The sequence below is a fragment of the Porites lutea genome, chromosome 5 (genome assembly GCF_958299795.1).
Source record: "Porites lutea chromosome 5, jaPorLute2.1, whole genome shotgun sequence".
NCBI lineage: Eukaryota > Metazoa > Cnidaria > Anthozoa > Scleractinia > Poritidae > Porites > Porites lutea.
Window position 1 is genome coordinate 2,891,154 of NC_133205.1, and position 17,012 is coordinate 2,908,165.

Consider the following 17,012-nt stretch of genomic DNA (forward strand, 5'->3'; position numbering starts at 1 on the left):
CTCGCTTTTCTTGCAGGCCAACAAAAGTCCTAGTTGTTTCTGATTGGTTGACTACACCAAGGTGTCTACTGTATTAAGCAAACTCTAAATCAAAGAAAAATATTACTCGTAAAGGAGAAACATTAAAGAAGCTTTTAAAACACTACGTTATAAAATCACACTACAATTCCGCATGCGGCTTCACTTTCTTTAAGGTTTGACCGTGATCGGTAGCCAGGCTTCCAACAAATAGATTCCAGTGAAGTAGTATTTCATCCACAGATAGAAAGCCGTCTGCATTCTCGTCTGTTCCGTCCATCAAATGTGCTGTTTCATCGTGCGAGTCATCTCTTTCGGGTAGTACCCAGGCTCTCGCTTCCTCTCGGTCCATCTTACCATCTTTGTTTAAGTCGAATTTTTTGTGGAATTCTTCACGCTGGCGTGTCACCCAGGCCGGTGGGTTCGTGGCGTCGTGGTACTGGCCGAGGAATTCAGCAACGCTTATCACCCTGTAGAATGAACACATGCATTGTTTTTAATAGTTAAAATGCACACGGAGGCGTTGTCTAGTCGATATATAAGTTACCATGTTAAGTAGATTAGTTTTGCGTTGATCGTTGTATTCATGCTTCATACGAAAATAGCTCTGACTAAAACATCAGTTAGTGATATTAATAGAAGATAATTCATGGTAAATGAACTTTGCCGCATTGGAAATAGGCCATTATGCCACTGTCGGAGTGATGTAGTTGTATGCATGCGTAAAGTACTGGTCATATCACAAGATTACACAAGAAAGGTTTTGAATTTGGCCTCATTTTAAAGGTGAGGGTTTTGGAACTTGGAGATGGCCAATGGCCTATTATTAGAAGTCTTCTAAAGGATTTTATTGCTTACACTTAGGCTATTCACGTGATTTAAAATACTTGCTAGTTGCGGGAATAATCTGAATGATTTTCCAATAGTTGACAGCTACATGTGTTTGAGAAGATTTCTATCCGAAGTCTTCCGAAGATTCAACGTTTTCCGACTAAGATCCGAAAATATGTTGATCATTGTGATCAATACTTTTATCTTGTTTGACATCAAATTTATATAAAAGAAAATTTCTGAAGATCTATCTTACCCGTCTCCATTTTGATCTACATCTTCTATAACTTCATCTAAGGCGATTTCTTCCATCTTCTTGTTTTCCTCTGGATGTTCAAAGTCCACGTATTCATCTCGGTTCATCTTGCCGTTTTTGTCTGCGTCTGCCATGCCGAACTTGTACTGCTTTTTACGGATTTGGCGGCGTAAACTCTGAATGAAAGACAAAAAGACAACATTGAATTCTCTGTTCTCTGTCAAATCTTTACCTTGGGTTCGGTTTTAGCTCACGTAACGCGTGTGAGCGGCGTGCTTCCGGGTTGGCCCGGCATACGCAAGTCGTCACATCTTCGGCGAAAGGCCGAACCCACGAGCGGCGAAGCCGAAACCGGAAACTGCACATGGAAAGTCTCTGGCACCCAGAAGGGAGTTTGATCAGCGACGTTTTTGAGCGACGCACGTCAACCGGAAGTGAGCCTTTTTCTCTTTAAATATGCCATGATGCTACCAAATTTGTATGGCTAAGTGTCTTTATTCTTAAAGAGACGATTTCTCCATAACTTTGTTCAAAATCACGGTCGAAGAGTGCAAAAACTCCACTTCCGGTTGACGCGCGTCGCTCGAAAACGTCGCTGCTTAAACTCCCTAGTGTTTCAAATCCTGTGCCGTAATTGATAATCAGTTAATGAATTTAAGATGCTGGTATAGTGTCGTACCGGCAACGTAAGTCATAGGTTCAAATCTTGTGGAAATGTTTATAGTTTTTATGCTCAGTTTTCTGATAAGTCTGCGTATTTTAATGTTTATGAGTGTCTGTGCGGATCGTAAAATATTTCTTTAATTCGACTTAATTTGTTTTTCCACGCTCATTTAGTCACAGCATATCTTTAATAAAAGAAGAACCTCAAAGCAGTCAATTGAAAGTAAAAGATGCTGAAATGATTCATTTGATTTCCAAGCTGCTCCGAGTCCGAAGTTTTTCATTGCTTTGTTTATGTTTTATTACTGTGTTATTGTTACACCTGTTTTTAGTTATAATCAGGATTTTTTTACTTGTGTCTATTGCTTGAAATTTCCTTTCATTACACTCGATTTATTTCATATAAAAGCTGTTTTTAAAGCATTTTCTTAAGTAAACGCGTGTCTTTTTATATCGATTAACTAACAAAAAGCAGACTTTCCTGAACTTAAAAATATTTCATTACATTTTTAAGCATATCGCTTCATCAAGTAGCCATTCAACTGAACAATAAAAGAAGACCGATTAGTGATGATATAAATACTTAAACGTGCAGAATAACTTTAATTACCGTTGAGGATAAAACTGGCTCCTGAAATTAGAGGTAATCAAACCTTCTATACATACGGTATTGTAACCTTCTGAATGGTGCACACTATTAAAGGTTGATTGGTAAATTGTTAACTAAGCGTGGAAAATACTGAGAATTCGCTTTGAAAGAGCGATTCATTTATGTTCATCAGGTTTAAACGGACTGCATTTATAAACTTACGTGGTCTTTTGGAAGTCTCTCGGGATCGTACCATTCTCCGTATTCCGATTTAGCATACTCAAGCCATGTAATCTCACCATCGCCATCTGTGTCTTCCTTCGCGATTCTTTTATCCACATCTTCGTACATAAAAGCCTTCCTTTGCTTTTCAATCCATATCGACAGCTCATCGGGCGAAACTAGGCCGTCTCTGTTGGTGTCGATCAGCTTCGTGACAATAGTTTTAAGCCTCCGTTTAGATTCTTCGGGCGTCAGTTTCTCGAATTTCTCGGCATCGGGACCGAGGAAAGCTTCGTGATCGTATCGTACGTCGTGTTGTTGGTTTGCGCCAAAATGCTCGTGTTTATGAAAATCGTCTTTGTGAGGATGAACTTCCGCAAAAACCAGTGAATTAAAACTTAACTGAAGTACAAATGCTATCGTGCACAATAACGCCATGGTAAAAATGCTCACTGTACTGGTTTTAAGGCCGGGAGACAATTAGGTGGATATTGTAGCTGGTTTTGAAGTTTTTGTCGCTGCAGAAAGCTAAGCTAAACTTCTTAAAAATATGTCTGAAAATGTAAGGCCTTCTTGGTCATATTCTTTTCGGTATAAGTGGTAAAATGCTATTGGACTGATAAAAAAAGCCAATCGCTTTGTGCCATGAGCTCAGTTTTTACAGCTGTTTAAGCACTGCATTACTGTATTAATTATGGCTGTGTGATCGCGTATGAATAAACAGTTAGATTTACAGTTTTGTAACACGTGTGATATGATAACGATTCTTGACTTAAGCAATTGAAGTTTTAACGTGTCATTTCGCTACTGTAAATCGGCATTCGACGTATGCCCTTAAAGTTTGAAAGACTGCGGTGTCCGCATTAATATTGAAAAATTAAAAATCTCTCGTAAATGCTCTTCAATGCTATTGATAAATCGGATAAAACAGATTCTAGAGGGAAAATTAGACGCACATTGTACATCAGATACAGGCTAATAAGACGTGCCTTTTTCTCGCTGCTTTCTAATTAAGACATGTAGGCACATTCACAGTAACAAATTTGCGTTTTATTTATTACCCGTGTTTTAGTATTTTTCCTCCTTCGAATGGAAGTTCTGTCTCTGTAGGTCAGTGATATATTTTATTCCACTTAGTCTTCCGCTTTTTGCATAAAAAAGTCAACTGATAAAAAAGATGAAATTTAGTGGAGAAAGCGAAGTTATAATGTTGAGCGTTTTAGCTTCCGATGCGGTATTTTTTAAAATCAATTGTCAATACTTACAGAACCTTTCAGGAACTAAATGCATACAATATTAGCCCCACTCATGACACGACGACTTTAAAATGATCTACAATAAGCTTACTTCGAAGAAAAGGGAGAATAAATTTAATGGCATCAAACTGTTAAGCGTATATAATGTGGCTTAATTTTAACCTTGTTTTAAATTTTATTTCCTTTGTTTTTGAGTATGGTAATGTATGATGATAATGAGTTTGCAACAAATTAAGGTGAATAACTGAAAATCTTAACCGAGGATAAAACTAAACCGTAACATATTCAGGAGGGTTTCTTTGTTTTATTAATGTATTGTTTAATTTCTTTCTTTTCCTCTTAGTTCATTAGCTTAAGTTTGAAAATTTAGCTCAGAAAATTAGCTCTTAACAAAATATAGAAGTCGCGGTATTACCCCAGCGTGTTCTAAAGTTGAAAAGAAACAAATGTCAGAAGTATCTCTGTAAACCCGCTTTAGGTAGCTAAGTTTACATTCTGAACATCAGAAAACTTTCAACATGATTTTCGCGGTGTGTGAATAAACGACTCAAGATCTGTCGGCTACCCAGCCCGACACCTATATCAGTGCTTTCCGCATACAAATATTCGGCTATCGGAGAGCATTTTAATTTTTAGAAGCTCACGGTGACAAAAAACTTCCGAATGAGGGTCAATTTTGCGCTCTTAAGAAGTGCCACCGAAATTCAGACAGCCTCATTTACGAGATATTATTCATCAAAGAAAACTTAGGCCTAGTCTTAATACTCAGAGTGACTCCAGTCCATTAGCGCGAAACTCTTTGTTTAACTTGTAATATATTTTTATGTTACTTTTCTTTTTAATGACCTATGTTTTTTTTCTTGTATTTATAGAACATTCATACGCAATTTTATTTTTTATTTGATCATGACGTCCGAGAACGTCGAAACGTCGTCGTATTATTTAACGTTTTAAAAAATTTCTTAAAATGTTTTTAAGAAATGTTTTATCGCAACTTGTTATAGCTGGATGTTTTAAAAAAATCGCTACTTTTTGACATCTAATCACTTACATAAATGTGAAGAATAAAATCAGCTATCGGAGCACTGGCTTGCACCAAATTTCTTGTTTTGAAAACATATTATTGTAAGTTATAGCCACCAACTAATGACCGAGGTCTAAATCACCAAAGCTGCTTTAAGAGAACAATGTCAGTCGCGCTAAAATATTTTAAATGAACTTAGACGCACATCTGTATCTTCAAAATTAAAAGTATCTCCCAGCAGAAACAAAAATGTCTTGTTACTCTAAACTCTTCAGCCAATCAGATTCTGATCCTGATGAGCTGACGTCACCATTTTCTCCTTCACTCGCGCTGACAAATGATGATGTAAATGGCCGGAAGTCGTTTCCAGTCCTTCCGCCGATTGCAATAACACGAGAGTGATCGAGACGTTCCTGCGCCAGAGAAATCTCGGTAGTAAAACCCAAATCTTCCGCCATGTCCCTCGCTAAACAAGCAAACGTCTCTGCCTCCACAAAGTTCCCTCTACGATATTCAAGATCGGAGCTAGCCAGGTAAAACTGAACCTTAGCTCCCTCGGCGATCTCTGACCAGTATTTGGCTTCCTGCAGCCTGACTAAACATTCTTGGCTTTTCTTTATGAACTCGTCGCTAAGAACTCGTTCGCGAGAGGCATCCGTTCGACAATCAAGCAACAGCATGGCAATTTTGATGAACGCGAAGCGACTAAGGTCGTTGTCTTCTATTTCCATTTTCATGCAGACATCTATGCACTTTTCAAGATTACCCAAAGCTTCTCTCACTTGTTTAAGACTTTTCTGGGGTGAGAGACCAATGAAATCGAGAAGAACACTTGCCTTCTCGTATGCGATGTTGCTCGTGTCGAGGTTTATGGGACACGCACGATTGTTTTGCTCGGCCAGATGCAAAAGGCTAACAGCCTCGACTAAATTCTTCTGTCTTCTCGCGACCCCTGCACGGTAGCCATAGCCTCTGCCAGCTAAAAACGGTACGTTTATGGCGTGTGGGATCAACTCAAATGATTCGTCGATAAACTTTAGAGAGCCTTCAAAATCTTTTCTGTAAAGAGCTCCCACGCTCTGTTCCAGTTTAATTATAATTTGCGAGTCGATGTCAGACCATTTAAGGAGAAGATCGCTCGATAATTTGTCAAAATCGTCCCACTTTCCATCATTGCGGAGCGACTGTAGTTGATTCACCACCGAAACGGATCGTTCAACCAGTTCAGCACTCGTCTTGGACAAAGAAGCTGGTTCCAATGCAAATAAAGGTGGTATTTTGCGCACTTCCGTCTTTTCACTGGGCTTAACTGATCTCCATTTTGATTTTTCTCCCGTTTCTAACATGATTGAAATTTCGCTGAGTTTTTTACAAGCGTCACTTTCTCTGGTAACATTCCTTTTCCCTCCCCTTTTCGATGGCGCCGTAAGGAGGGTAAAGATGATCTTGTATTTTGTGTTAGGCTCGTGAAAACGAAACAGGAAGCCAACAACCCCCACCATTGATCGCTTCACACCACATCGGGTTTGAGTTTTGAGGCGTTTACACTGATAATCGGGCATTTGAAAGCTGCCATCATTGGTTCCATTGTAAGTTACCGTCATGTTTATTTTGTAATTATTTGTGATGTCAAGAGCTTCTCTCGTGTCCTTATTTTTACTGACCAACAGTTGAACCAAATGATCGTATTTACAATCAGGGAAACCACTTCTACTGCGACCGACGCTCAATTTGCCAGTTGGTCTCCAATACTCAGTCAGCACGGGGCCACTTTCATCGCTTTCATTTACTTCGCTGTCAGAAGGTTTATCCACTGAACCAAAACTTATGTCGTTTTGTCTACCGACTTGCATGATTCGAGCATCGACACTCAAGACAAACGCCCCCAAAGAATACTTTTCCACACTTTCGCTACCCATTCCGCCAGTGATGTTATTCTGGTCATCCTGAGAACGCCCGAAAAAATTTCTTCCTTGTTCCATGTTTCCACTTTTGGTAGCCATTTTAAACGCGCGACAAAAATAACTCACATGAAGTGACTATTTTCAGTTTTCTATCACTAGAAGGCTAAAAATGGCCTACGGGCAGTTTTTTTAGCTTCCAAAGCAGTTTTACAGTATGTAAATTGAGTTTCGAAAGCTGATAAATTTTTAATATCTATGTTCGCTGTGCTTAAGGAGGGAATTCCCCTGCTTCTTCATGACGTCATTGTCTACAATTTGGGGTTTTCAATAACCAGAAGTCGTCATGCGCGGTGTACAAATCAATTCACTAGCATCTGCTATTCCTAACTAGAAGTGTCTGAGTAGCGAAGACATCTATATCACACTTATTTAAGATTAGCTGAAGTCAACCCAGGCATCTGACACAGCCAACAAATGAATGCACATTTGTCCAATATGACGTAGTACTAGTCTAAACTCTGCAGCCAATCAGATTCTGATGCTGTCGAACCGATGTCACCTTTCCCTCCTTCACTCTCGCCTTCGGATGGTAGCGTAAATAGCCGTGAATCATTTCCAGTCCAAACACGGATGTGATATAGACGTTCTTGGGCGAGAGTAGTCTCCGTATTGAATCCGAAATCTTCCGCCATGTCCTTCGCTAAACTAGCGAACCTCTCTGCCTCCACAAAGTTGCCTTTACGGTATTCTAGATCGGAGCTAGCCAGATAGAACTGAATCTTAACACCCTCGGCGATCTCTGACCAGTACTTGGTTTTCAGTGTGTTTAGACAGTCCTGGCCTTTTGCTAAAAATTCCTCGGTAAGAATGCGTTCGCGCGCAGCATCCGTTCGACAGTCGAGCGACAACATTGCAATTTTGATGAAGGCGAAGTGGTGCCTTTGTATGCGAAGATCGTGATCATCCCTTTCCAGCTGCATACACAGATCTATGCTCCTTTCAAGATTATCCAGAGCCTCTCTCACTCGTTGAAGGCTTTTCTGAGGTGCGAGTCCAATGAAATCGAGCAAAACAGTGGCCTTCTCGTAGGCGATGTAGCTAATGAAGTCTAGGTGCGTGTGACAAGCAATAGTGTTCTTTTGCGCAAGTTGCATGAATGTCGCGGCTTCACCTAAATTCTTTTTTCGCCTAGCGATTCCCGCGCGATAACCGTAGTATCTACCAGCTAAAAGTTCTACGTTCTTGGCCTGTGGCATTAACTTGAAAGATTCATCAAGAAACTCAAGAGCGCTTTCGACTTTGTTTCTATATAGAGCTGCCAAGCCCTGTTCCATTTTAATAGTAATTTGCGTGTCGGTATCAGGATATTTAAGAAGAAGATCGCCCGAAAATTTGTCGAAATCTTCCCACTTTCCATCATTACGAAGCGCCTGTAGTTGATTAATCACCCAAGCGGATCTCTTACACAGTTCTGTGTTCATCTTGGACAAAGAAGCTTGTCCCAATGCAAATGACAGTGAAACCTTACTCAGTTCGGTCTTCTGCCTGGGCTTAACTGTTTTCCATTTTGATCTTTCTCCTGTTTCTAAAACGACTGAAATTTCACTAAGTTTTTTACAAGCGTCAGTTTCTCTAGCAATATTAGTTTTTCCTCCCCTTTTTGGTGGAGTTGTAAGCAACGTGCAGGTGATCTTGTATTTTGTGTTAGGCTCGTGAAAACGAAACAGGAAGCCAACAACACCCACCATTGATCGGTTTACACCACATTGGGTTTCAGTTTTGAGGCGTTTACACTGATAATCGGGCATTTGAAAGCTGCTATCATTGGCTTCATGGTAAGTTACCGTAATGGTTATTTTGTAATCATCTGTGATGTCAAGAGCTTCTCTCGTGTACTTATTCTTGCGGACGAACAGTTGAACCAAGTGATCGTATTTACAATCTGGAAAACCAATTCTACTGCGACCGACGCCCAATTTGCCAGCTGGTCTCCAAAACTCTGTCAGCACGGGACCACTTTCATCGCTTTCATTTACTTTGCTGTCAGAAGTTTTATCCACTGAACCAAAACTTATGTCGTTTTGTCTACCGATTTGCATGCATGGAGCGTTGACGTTCAAAACATAACCGCTGTCTTCCCGGCTGTAGTTGTTTTGCGCTCTTTCACTTTCGATGTTTTCACCTCGATCATCATCTGGATAGCCAACCAAGTCTTCATCATGGTTTATACAACTTTGGCAAAGAATATCCATAATTTTAGTGAATAAATCTACGTTACTTACGACAAAATAAAAGTAAGTTTAGTCTGTAAATTTTTTGTAGATCTATAGAAGTGTAGATCCAATCGCAGCTCTGAAATGTTCAATGTAATCATGTATGTGTGGTTTTAAAAGAACTTTCAGTGCACGTGTTCAGAGTAGCGAGACTGTCTGGTGAGGTGAAGGGAATTCCCCGGCTTGATGTGGTCATCATCTTTTTTCAAAACCCTATACTGTATCATGGTTTTGTTCGTTGGTTGCATCAAAGCAGCCTGAAGATTTAGCTTTATTTTTTTATTTTTTTTTTTGGCAGTTTGTTCTTTTTATTCCGGCCGATAGATGAACGAATCTTAGTTGTTTCTACCAGTGGCAACGATCAAAACGACTACGAAAATGAAAGTCTTTTTAAGTTTAAAGAGGACCAGTTCATCTCAGTTTTCCTGTTATGCAAGAGCCCTAAACTTCATATTTTGGGTGTTACCGTGGTGTTCTGTTATGAAATGAAAAGATACACAGTCGGACTTTAAAAGTTCATATTACTGAAGTTGACTTCAGTTTCCATCTAACCTCGTGATGTTTACTAGAATTAATTTGGAAGCATTTTTATATGATCGATTTTTGTTCATACGTGATGATTCTATGGTAACCAGTTTCGGAGAGGCATGTTTGCCCAGAATTTGATCATTTACGCAACCCAATCTTGGCACTTTTCCTAAGATGACAGTACAGAGTCCTCCAAAAATGATTGTACCAAGATCAAAAATATCCCATCTGATTATCACCATCGTGACCCGGACCAAATCACTGATGGAAAGAACATTCCGGCTTATAAGGCTCAGTAAATTATCTTGCAAGTTTGTTGTTCTCTAAACGACCTATTTATCGAGGATTCCGATTCTTTCGAATTGATGAGTTGGATTAATCTTTAAGTAGAAGCCACCTAGTGCGAAATAGCCTGTTCAAAGACCCTCTATTTTTCTCTTCAAAGTCCGTCGAGCGCGAGGGTGATAAAAATAAAGGTGAATAAAAACAGCGGGGAATGTATTGACCGCTACCCTCTCGCGCTCGCTCTGGCAAGCTAGCTTTGCTCAAGCGCTCGCCGATTATCGAAAAGAAAAATAACACAACGTCTTTGTACAGACTAAGTGTGAAGTAATCCCATTGGAATTTCAGATCAGGGTCTGCCAGCGCCATTTTGTTTGGGGGCTTTACAGTCAACTCTCTCTTTTAAAGACGTACACCTTTGGGACTCGCACAATGTGTCCGTTTTATTGAGGTGCCGTCTTATAAAGAGTCAATCAAAAGAGTAAAGAAAGGCAGGGACCAACTCTAGGTGTCCATTTTATTGAGGTGTCCGTCTTATAAATAGTCAATTAAAAGAGTGAAGAAAGGCAGGGACAAACTCTAGGTGTCCGTTTTATTGAGGTGGCCGTCTTATAAATAGTCAATTAAAAGAGTGAAGAAAGGCAGGGACCAACTCTAGGTGTCCATTTTATTGAGGTGTCCGTCTTATAAAGAGTCAATCAAAAGAGTAAAGAAAGGCAGGGACGAACTCTAGGTGTCCATTTTATTGAGGTGGCCGTCTTATAAATAGTCAATTAAAAGAGTGAAGAAAGGCAGGGACAAACTCTAGGTGTCCGTTTTATTGAGGTGTCCGTCTTATAAAGAGTCAATCAAAAGAGTAAAACCGGGCAGGAGCCAACTCAAGGCGTCCGTTAGCGAGGTGTCCATCGTATAGAGACTCAACCAAAAGGAGTAAAGAAAGGCAGGAACCAACTCTAGGTGTCCGTTTTAGCGAGGTGCCCGTCTTATAGGGAGTCAGCTAAAATTAGTAAGGAAAGGCAGGGACCAACTCTAGGTGTCCTTTTAATTGAGGTGTCGGTCTTATAAAGAGCCAATCAAAAGAGTAAAGAAAGGCATTGACCAACTCTAGCTGTTCGTTTTAGCGAGGTGTCCGTCTTATGGAGGTGTCTGACTCTGCCGTAACACACACTTTGTACTCGTTGCAGACCCTTCAGCTGAGATGGCAGGCTAAGCTTAATTTCCCCGCAGGGATTTCGCCAAGAAGGCGAAATCCCGTGGGGGCATCCTAGTGGCCCCCGCCTATCACTTACAGTTAAAATATACAGTCAGTATGCCAAAAAAAATCTTGACTTGCTTGATCTGGAGCCGCATGGAATCGTTAGGTAATGATGACGTTTCTATTGTTTACGCCCGCAAATACGAAATGGTTAGGATGACGTAAAAAAGAAAATCCCCAAATGGACCGCTCACATTTATTGTACAGTCATACTTCGGTACTCTTTTGCGTTGCGTGTTATCAGTGACATTCTGTGAAGCAGCTGTTTTAAAAGTTATCATGGACCAAAAGGCACTCGTTAAGCGCGGATGAAGTTATAGGGTGCGTATAACTGATGTAAACACTTGCCGGACAAAACTTTATCATTCACAAATCTATGATTGGAAACAATTTGCCAGACACACTGTCTCTGTCTTTGAAGACTCAGCCCACAAACAAACAAAACGATTTTCCTGTTTTTATCTCACCTATGGTATGGAATAAATGTGAAAACCTTCACTATGAATTGAAACATTTCAAAGAGCTTCACAATGATCAAGAATACAATTGTCCTACAACATATAGAGCGGGGGCAGCTGTAATGTCAACTATTAATAGTTCAGTATTTTGTAACAAATTCCCTTCTAAAAATAATAATATATCCCACTCTGCTCCCTCCGTCTCTCTTTTCTGGACCCACGAGCAGAGGACAACGGGGAGGCAGCGTTAGTATAACTTTATGAAAAATTGCTCCGATGTCAGCAAATGGTTGGAAATATGGCGTGGTCCTAGTCTAAATTCTGCAACCAATCAGATTCTGATGCTGACCAACTGATGTCACCATCATCTCCTTCACTCGCGGCTACGGATGTTGGTGTAAAGAGTCGTGAATCGTTTCCATTCCTTCCAATGTTTGCGACAACACGGATGTGACCTAGACGTTTTTCTGCCTGAGAAATTTCTGTATTGAATCCGAAATTTTCCGCCTTGTCCTTCGCTAAATTAGCGAACCTCTCTGCCTCCAGATAGTTTCTTTTACGATATTCTAGATCGGAGCTGGCTAGATAAAACTGAATCTCAACACTTTCAGCGACCTCTGTCCAGTACTTGGTTTTCAGTGTCATCAAATACTCTTCACCTTCTGCGATCAAATCCTCGCTAAGAACGCGTTCGCGCGCGGCATCCGTTCCACAGTCGAGCAACAGCATTGCAATTTTAATGAAGGCGAAGTGGTGTCTTTGTATGTGGAGATCATTATCATCCTTTTCCAGTTGATTACACAGATCTATGCACCTTTTAAGATTATCCAGAGCCTCTTTCACTTGTTGAAGACTTTTATGAGGAGCAAGTCCGATAAAATCGAGCAAAACGCTAGCCTTCTCGTAAGCGATGTAGCTTCTATCGAGAAGTGCGTGACTGCACTTATGGCTGTTTTGCTCCGCAAGCTGCATAAAACTAGTGGCCTCGCCCAAATTCTTTTGTCGCCTCGCGATTCCCGCAAGATAACCGTAGCCTCTGCCAGCTAGAAGTTCTTCATTTTTTGCTTGTGATATTAATTTGAAAGATTCATCAAAGACATGACGAGCGCTCTCGAAATCGTTTCTACTAGTATAAAGGGCAGCCATTCCTTGTTCCAGTTTAATAGTAATTTGCGTGTCGGTGTCAGGAAACTTTTGGAGAAGATCGCACGATAACTTGTCAAAATCCTCCCACTTTCCATCATTGCGGAGAGATTGTAACTGATTCACCACCGAAATGGATCGTTCAAGTAGTTTTGCATTAGTCTTGTACAAAGAAGCTTGTCCCAATGCAAATGACGGTGGAACCTTACGCACTTCCGTCTTTTCACTGGGCTTATCTGATTTCCGTTTTGATCTTTCTCCCGTTTCTAAAACGACTGAAATTTCACTAAGTTTTTGACAAGCGTCAGTTTCTCTGGCAATATTAGTTTTTCCTCTCCTTTTTGGTGGAGTTGTAAGCAACGTACAGGTGACCTTGTATTTTGTGTTAGGCTCGTGAAAACGAAACAGGAAGCCAACAACACCCACCATTGATCGGTTTACACCACATTGGGTTTCAGTTTTGAGGCGTTTACACTGATAATCGGGCATTTGAAAGCTGCTATCATTGGCTTCATGGTAAGTTACCGTCATGGTTATTTTGTAATTATCTGTGATGTCAAGAGCTTCTCTCGTGTGCTTATTCTTACGGGCCAACAGTTGAACTAAGTGGTCGTATTTACAATCAGGAAAACCACTTCTACTGCGACCGACGCTCAATTTGCCAGTTGGTCTCCAAAATCCTGTCAGCACAGGACCACTTTCATCGCTTTCATTTACTTTGCTGTCAGAAGTTTTATCCACTGAACCAAAACTTATGTCGTTTTGCCTACCGATTTGCATGTATGAAGCGTTGACGTTCAAAACAAAACCGCCATCTTCCCTGCTCTTGTTTTGCGCTCTTTGACTTTCGATGTTTTCACCTTGATCATCATCTGGGTAGCCAACCAAGTCTTCATCATGGTTTATACGACTTTGGCAAAGAATATCCATAATTTTGTCAATAAAGCTACGTTCTTACGACAAAAACAAAGTAAGTTTAGTCTGTGAATTCTTTGTAGACCTAGAAGTGTACATTCAATCGCAGCTCTGAATGGCTCAATGTAACATATGTTCAAAAGAACTTACTACTGTGTCACGGCAGGTGGTGTGCGTCACGAGATTCGACCAATCAGAATGCGTTATTTGTAGAGTGATTTTCGCGGTTGGTAAGAGATGATAAAATTTGGGCGCTTTCCATTTAGTCAAAATTTCGGAATTTCCGGTTCGGCGGTAAATGGCACACGTTTCGTCGGTTCGTCCCACTGGAATATTCCCAGAAAAAGTGGAAAATCCAAAAAGGTGAGCCCGTTTTCCTGGTTGGAATTTCCGAACGAAATGTCGTGTTCCATTTACGTTTCTCGTAGTTTGTACCAGTTCCAGGTCCACGGTCGGACACCGCGACGTGCCGGGGTTTACGACCAAATGGAACAACTTTTTACCAATCGGAAATTCCACTTTTTGCTCCCACCGAAATTTCCGGTTGTTTTTCCTAAATGGAAAGCGCCCGATAAACTTTATTTCAGTGTCAGGTCTTCTAGCTGGCCATGTAAGGACTACTAATAGGGTGGCGAGGTGGATATGGTGAAATTTGCGCATTATTCCAAGCTTGTGTAGGTAATTTCCACTCTATACGGCCGTGGAAAGTTGTTAGAACACTTTATCTTGACAGTAGTTACGTTACTTTTAAATATTTTGCTTTCTTGAGCGTTTGTGACAAGTTCGAATTGCTCGGTCATGTGCAAGCCGCCATGACGATTTGAGTGTTGTTTTTGCCGTTCTTCTTGGATTCATTGCTGGTTACTGTTAGCGGTTTTATCGGATTATTTTGGTCATCTCGTTACTTCAACCTTTCTTCTTTGCAAATTTTGGGGTCTACCCTTGCTTTAGATTACCAGCTGGCCACTTGTCCCACGGTCACCATTTTTCAGTTCATTGAACATTTTCATATCAATCCTCTTGCTTTGAGATGTTTTCGTTCCTCTCTCAATGTGATTAAAGGTGATTGAGAAATATGTATGGAAATTTCTTATGGGAGCCCGAGAAAATGAATGTCAAATTTTACAAAATTAAATCTTATACACATTAAGTAATGGTCCGTGTAAAAGGTAGGCAGGCGAACGGCAAAAGTGATTAAAAGGTGCTAACTTTTAATCATTAATTTCAATTAAATCAAGCGTTCTGATTGGCCGAAATCCAAAAATCGCCAAAAAAAGAGTCAGAAACGTGACAAAAACACCTTTTTTTAGCTTTATTTTCCCCATTCCCCTGTCTTATACGTCACGGCCAAGTTTCAGCATTGTTCTATGCGCCAATCAAAAGTTAGAGCGGAAAACGTGCAACACACGCGCGACCTTGTTGTGACCCCATCTTAGTGTGACACTTGAGATGTTAGGAAATTTGTCTTTTACCCGAAGAAATCTCGTCAATTTCTTCGTGAAAAATCTGCATTTTTTCTTTATTGAATATTTATCTCAAATTTACTGTATTTTATCCTCGGAGTGATCGTCAAAATGCTCTTAAACATGGTTTGCTGCCGTCCTCGACATGCCGAGTCGCCATGAGGGAATTTGGGCCCGGCGTAGTTGTTTTCGTTGTCAGGCCGGATCAGGAGGAGATCAGAATAATTGTGGCACTAGAAATTGGAGTACAGCTGGGCATAAAAGGAGAAAGCGAAAGATTTGTTGTTTTTACAAGGATGAATTTATTTCTCGAAGAGATGTAGAACACTTGAGCTTGAGGTAAGCTGAATTCAATAGATTTTCGCACCTCCGCGCGCATTATGTGTTATTCATGTGTTTGCCCCTTTCGAAACTTCCATATTCCCGTTCCGTGTATCTTTACCCATCTTTCATTCGATTTTTTTTCTCTCTAGACTGCTTCATCAAGCGAAATGGAAGTTCGCCGTGGACCTTAAGTTAAAATGAGCGAATTGAAATTTGTGACACGTTTGCATTTTGTACCTTTGAGTTCTGAGACGGAGAATACCGAGACGGAAGCCGCTTAGGTATCATAAATAGCTGTCACTGGTGTTTGAGTTTCTCTTGGTACGGAAAATCTAGCGAGCATGACTGTAGCTTGCCTTTATTTTTTCCAAGGACGAGAGAGATTGTAAGAAGGATTTTTATAGAGTAATATCAAAACCTTGAAAACAGATAAACTGTAGGAGAGCTTTTTCTGAAACCCGATTATCCGAACATGCAGGAATTTTTTCTATCTGGGCAACATCCTCTTTTTTTCCAAAAGCAGAACATTTAGATAACATTTGGATTTGATTTTGTGTACTTGTTGTTGTTCTGTATGGTGGCCGAATATGAACGCGCGACATTGGCGCGTTCGCCAGATTCGCCACGTGAGAGTGAATTGCTGCTGTTTACGATCATGGTTTTGACATTTCTTTTCTGAGAGCCGACGTAAATGTTGTTCCCAACGTCGCTGATTGATGTAACACTGTGCTCATCTTCGTGTAATTTCATATCAGTTTAACTTCCTCGGGTTTGGCGCATAGAAATCTTTTAAATTTTAGATATGTTATATTTTTCAACATAACAAAGCAATAGACGAAATAAAAAGTTGTTCGAATGAGTCTTAAGCTATCTTAATTCAACTTTAAAATTCAAATTTCGCGCTTTTAGCTGTATTGACCAATCAGAGCATTCAGATTTAATTTGATTAGAGAAATTAGCGCCTGAAAAATAACTGACGCTATTGCCGCGGGCTATTGTTTTTCTGCCTGCTTCTTAGCTGGACCATTACTTAAATTTTCAGAATTCTACCTGTGTTTCACAATTTTTGTGAAATTTGACATTTGTTTTCTCGGACTCCCATGAGAAATTTTCTTTGGTGTTATTTGGTGTTATTTTTTACAGATGACTAATTACATCTTTTAGCCCTTGAAAACTTTAAAAAAGAATGCAATATTCTTTAAATTATTCTGGAACATGGTTTTTGTCGACTGAAAATTAAAATTACTCAATTTCCTGGTGGATTCCGTCCTAAGGTTCATTTGTGTACAGTGTCAGTAGCAAGAGCTTTCTTGTTGGACACCGTCGTCATGTTCAGTGATGGAACAAATAAGTAAGGTTAAGATCTGATTTGACTGATTAGAAGATAAGACTTCCATTCTTTCTTAAACTTATGATATGACCAGTTTTAATTCCTTTCTGCCTAATCTTTTCCTTCTACTTTTTTTTCAAAATATGAAGAGAGAAAGAAGTCTGAGATATTCGATTCTGAGACTCATAAGACGTCGATGTTATAATCAAGCCCTTTGTCACTCTTCGAGGGAAAATTAAGGGTTTTTTAAGGGGAGGGGGAGGGGGTATTTTGGCAAC

General features: G+C 40.1%; 3 protein-coding genes and 1 long non-coding RNA gene across 4 annotated transcripts; 1 reads left to right on the top strand and 3 right to left on the bottom strand.

Annotated features, from left to right (window-relative positions):
- Window positions 1-66: 66 nt before the first annotated feature.
- LOC140936941 (calumenin-A-like) lies at window positions 67-3,599 on the bottom strand. The gene is made up of 3 exons (XM_073386451.1): window positions 2,580-3,599; window positions 1,106-1,281; window positions 67-488 (listed from the first exon to the last, which is right to left on the bottom strand). Exons 1-3 carry the CDS (start codon window positions 3,015-3,017, stop codon window positions 161-163), a joined length of 942 nt encoding a protein of 313 aa, XP_073242552.1. The 5' UTR covers window positions 3,018-3,599; the 3' UTR covers window positions 67-160.
- Window positions 3,600-6,662: 3,063 nt separating this feature from the next.
- On the bottom strand, window positions 6,663-9,118 carry LOC140936939 (uncharacterized). The gene is made up of 2 exons (XM_073386449.1): window positions 8,781-9,118; window positions 6,663-8,258 (listed from the first exon to the last, which is right to left on the bottom strand). The coding sequence occupies exons 1-2, from the start codon at window positions 9,013-9,015 to the stop codon at window positions 7,270-7,272; spliced, it is 1,224 nt and encodes a 407-aa protein (XP_073242550.1). The 5' UTR covers window positions 9,016-9,118; the 3' UTR covers window positions 6,663-7,269.
- Window positions 9,119-10,804: 1,686 nt separating this feature from the next.
- Window positions 10,805-13,910, bottom strand: LOC140936938 (uncharacterized). Its single transcript, XM_073386448.1, has one exon. The coding sequence runs from the start codon at window positions 13,630-13,632 to the stop codon at window positions 11,869-11,871; it is 1,764 nt and encodes a 587-aa protein (XP_073242549.1). The 5' UTR covers window positions 13,633-13,910; the 3' UTR covers window positions 10,805-11,868.
- Window positions 13,911-14,969: 1,059 nt separating this feature from the next.
- Window positions 14,970-16,263, top strand: LOC140936946 (uncharacterized). Its single transcript, XR_012165423.1, has 2 exons — window positions 14,970-15,419; window positions 15,554-16,263. It is a non-coding gene; the product is annotated as an uncharacterized lncRNA (long non-coding RNA).
- Window positions 16,264-17,012: the final 749 nt, after the last annotated feature.

Bases quoted from the DNA above. Each gene is read 5' to 3' on its own strand.
- LOC140936941 (XM_073386451.1), bottom strand. From the start codon at position 3,017: ATGGCGTTATTGTGCACGATAGCATTTGTACTTCAGTTAAGTTTTAAT. The intron at 1,282-2,579 runs GTAAGTTTATAA...TCTTTCATTCAG, and splicing joins AGAGACTTCCAAAAGACCAC to AGTTTACGCCGCCAAATCCG. The intron at 489-1,105 runs GTAAGATAGATC...TTCATTCTACAG, and splicing joins GTAGATCAAAATGGAGACGG to GGTGATAAGCGTTGCTGAAT.
- LOC140936939 (XM_073386449.1), bottom strand. From the start codon at position 9,015: ATGGATATTCTTTGCCAAAGTTGTATAAACCATGATGAAGACTTGGTT. The intron at 8,259-8,780 runs GTGGTCCCGTGC...CATTGGGACAAG, and splicing joins AGTAAATGAAAGCGATGAAA to CTTCTTTGTCCAAGATGAAC.
- LOC140936938 (XM_073386448.1), bottom strand. From the start codon at position 13,632: ATGGATATTCTTTGCCAAAGTCGTATAAACCATGATGAAGACTTGGTT.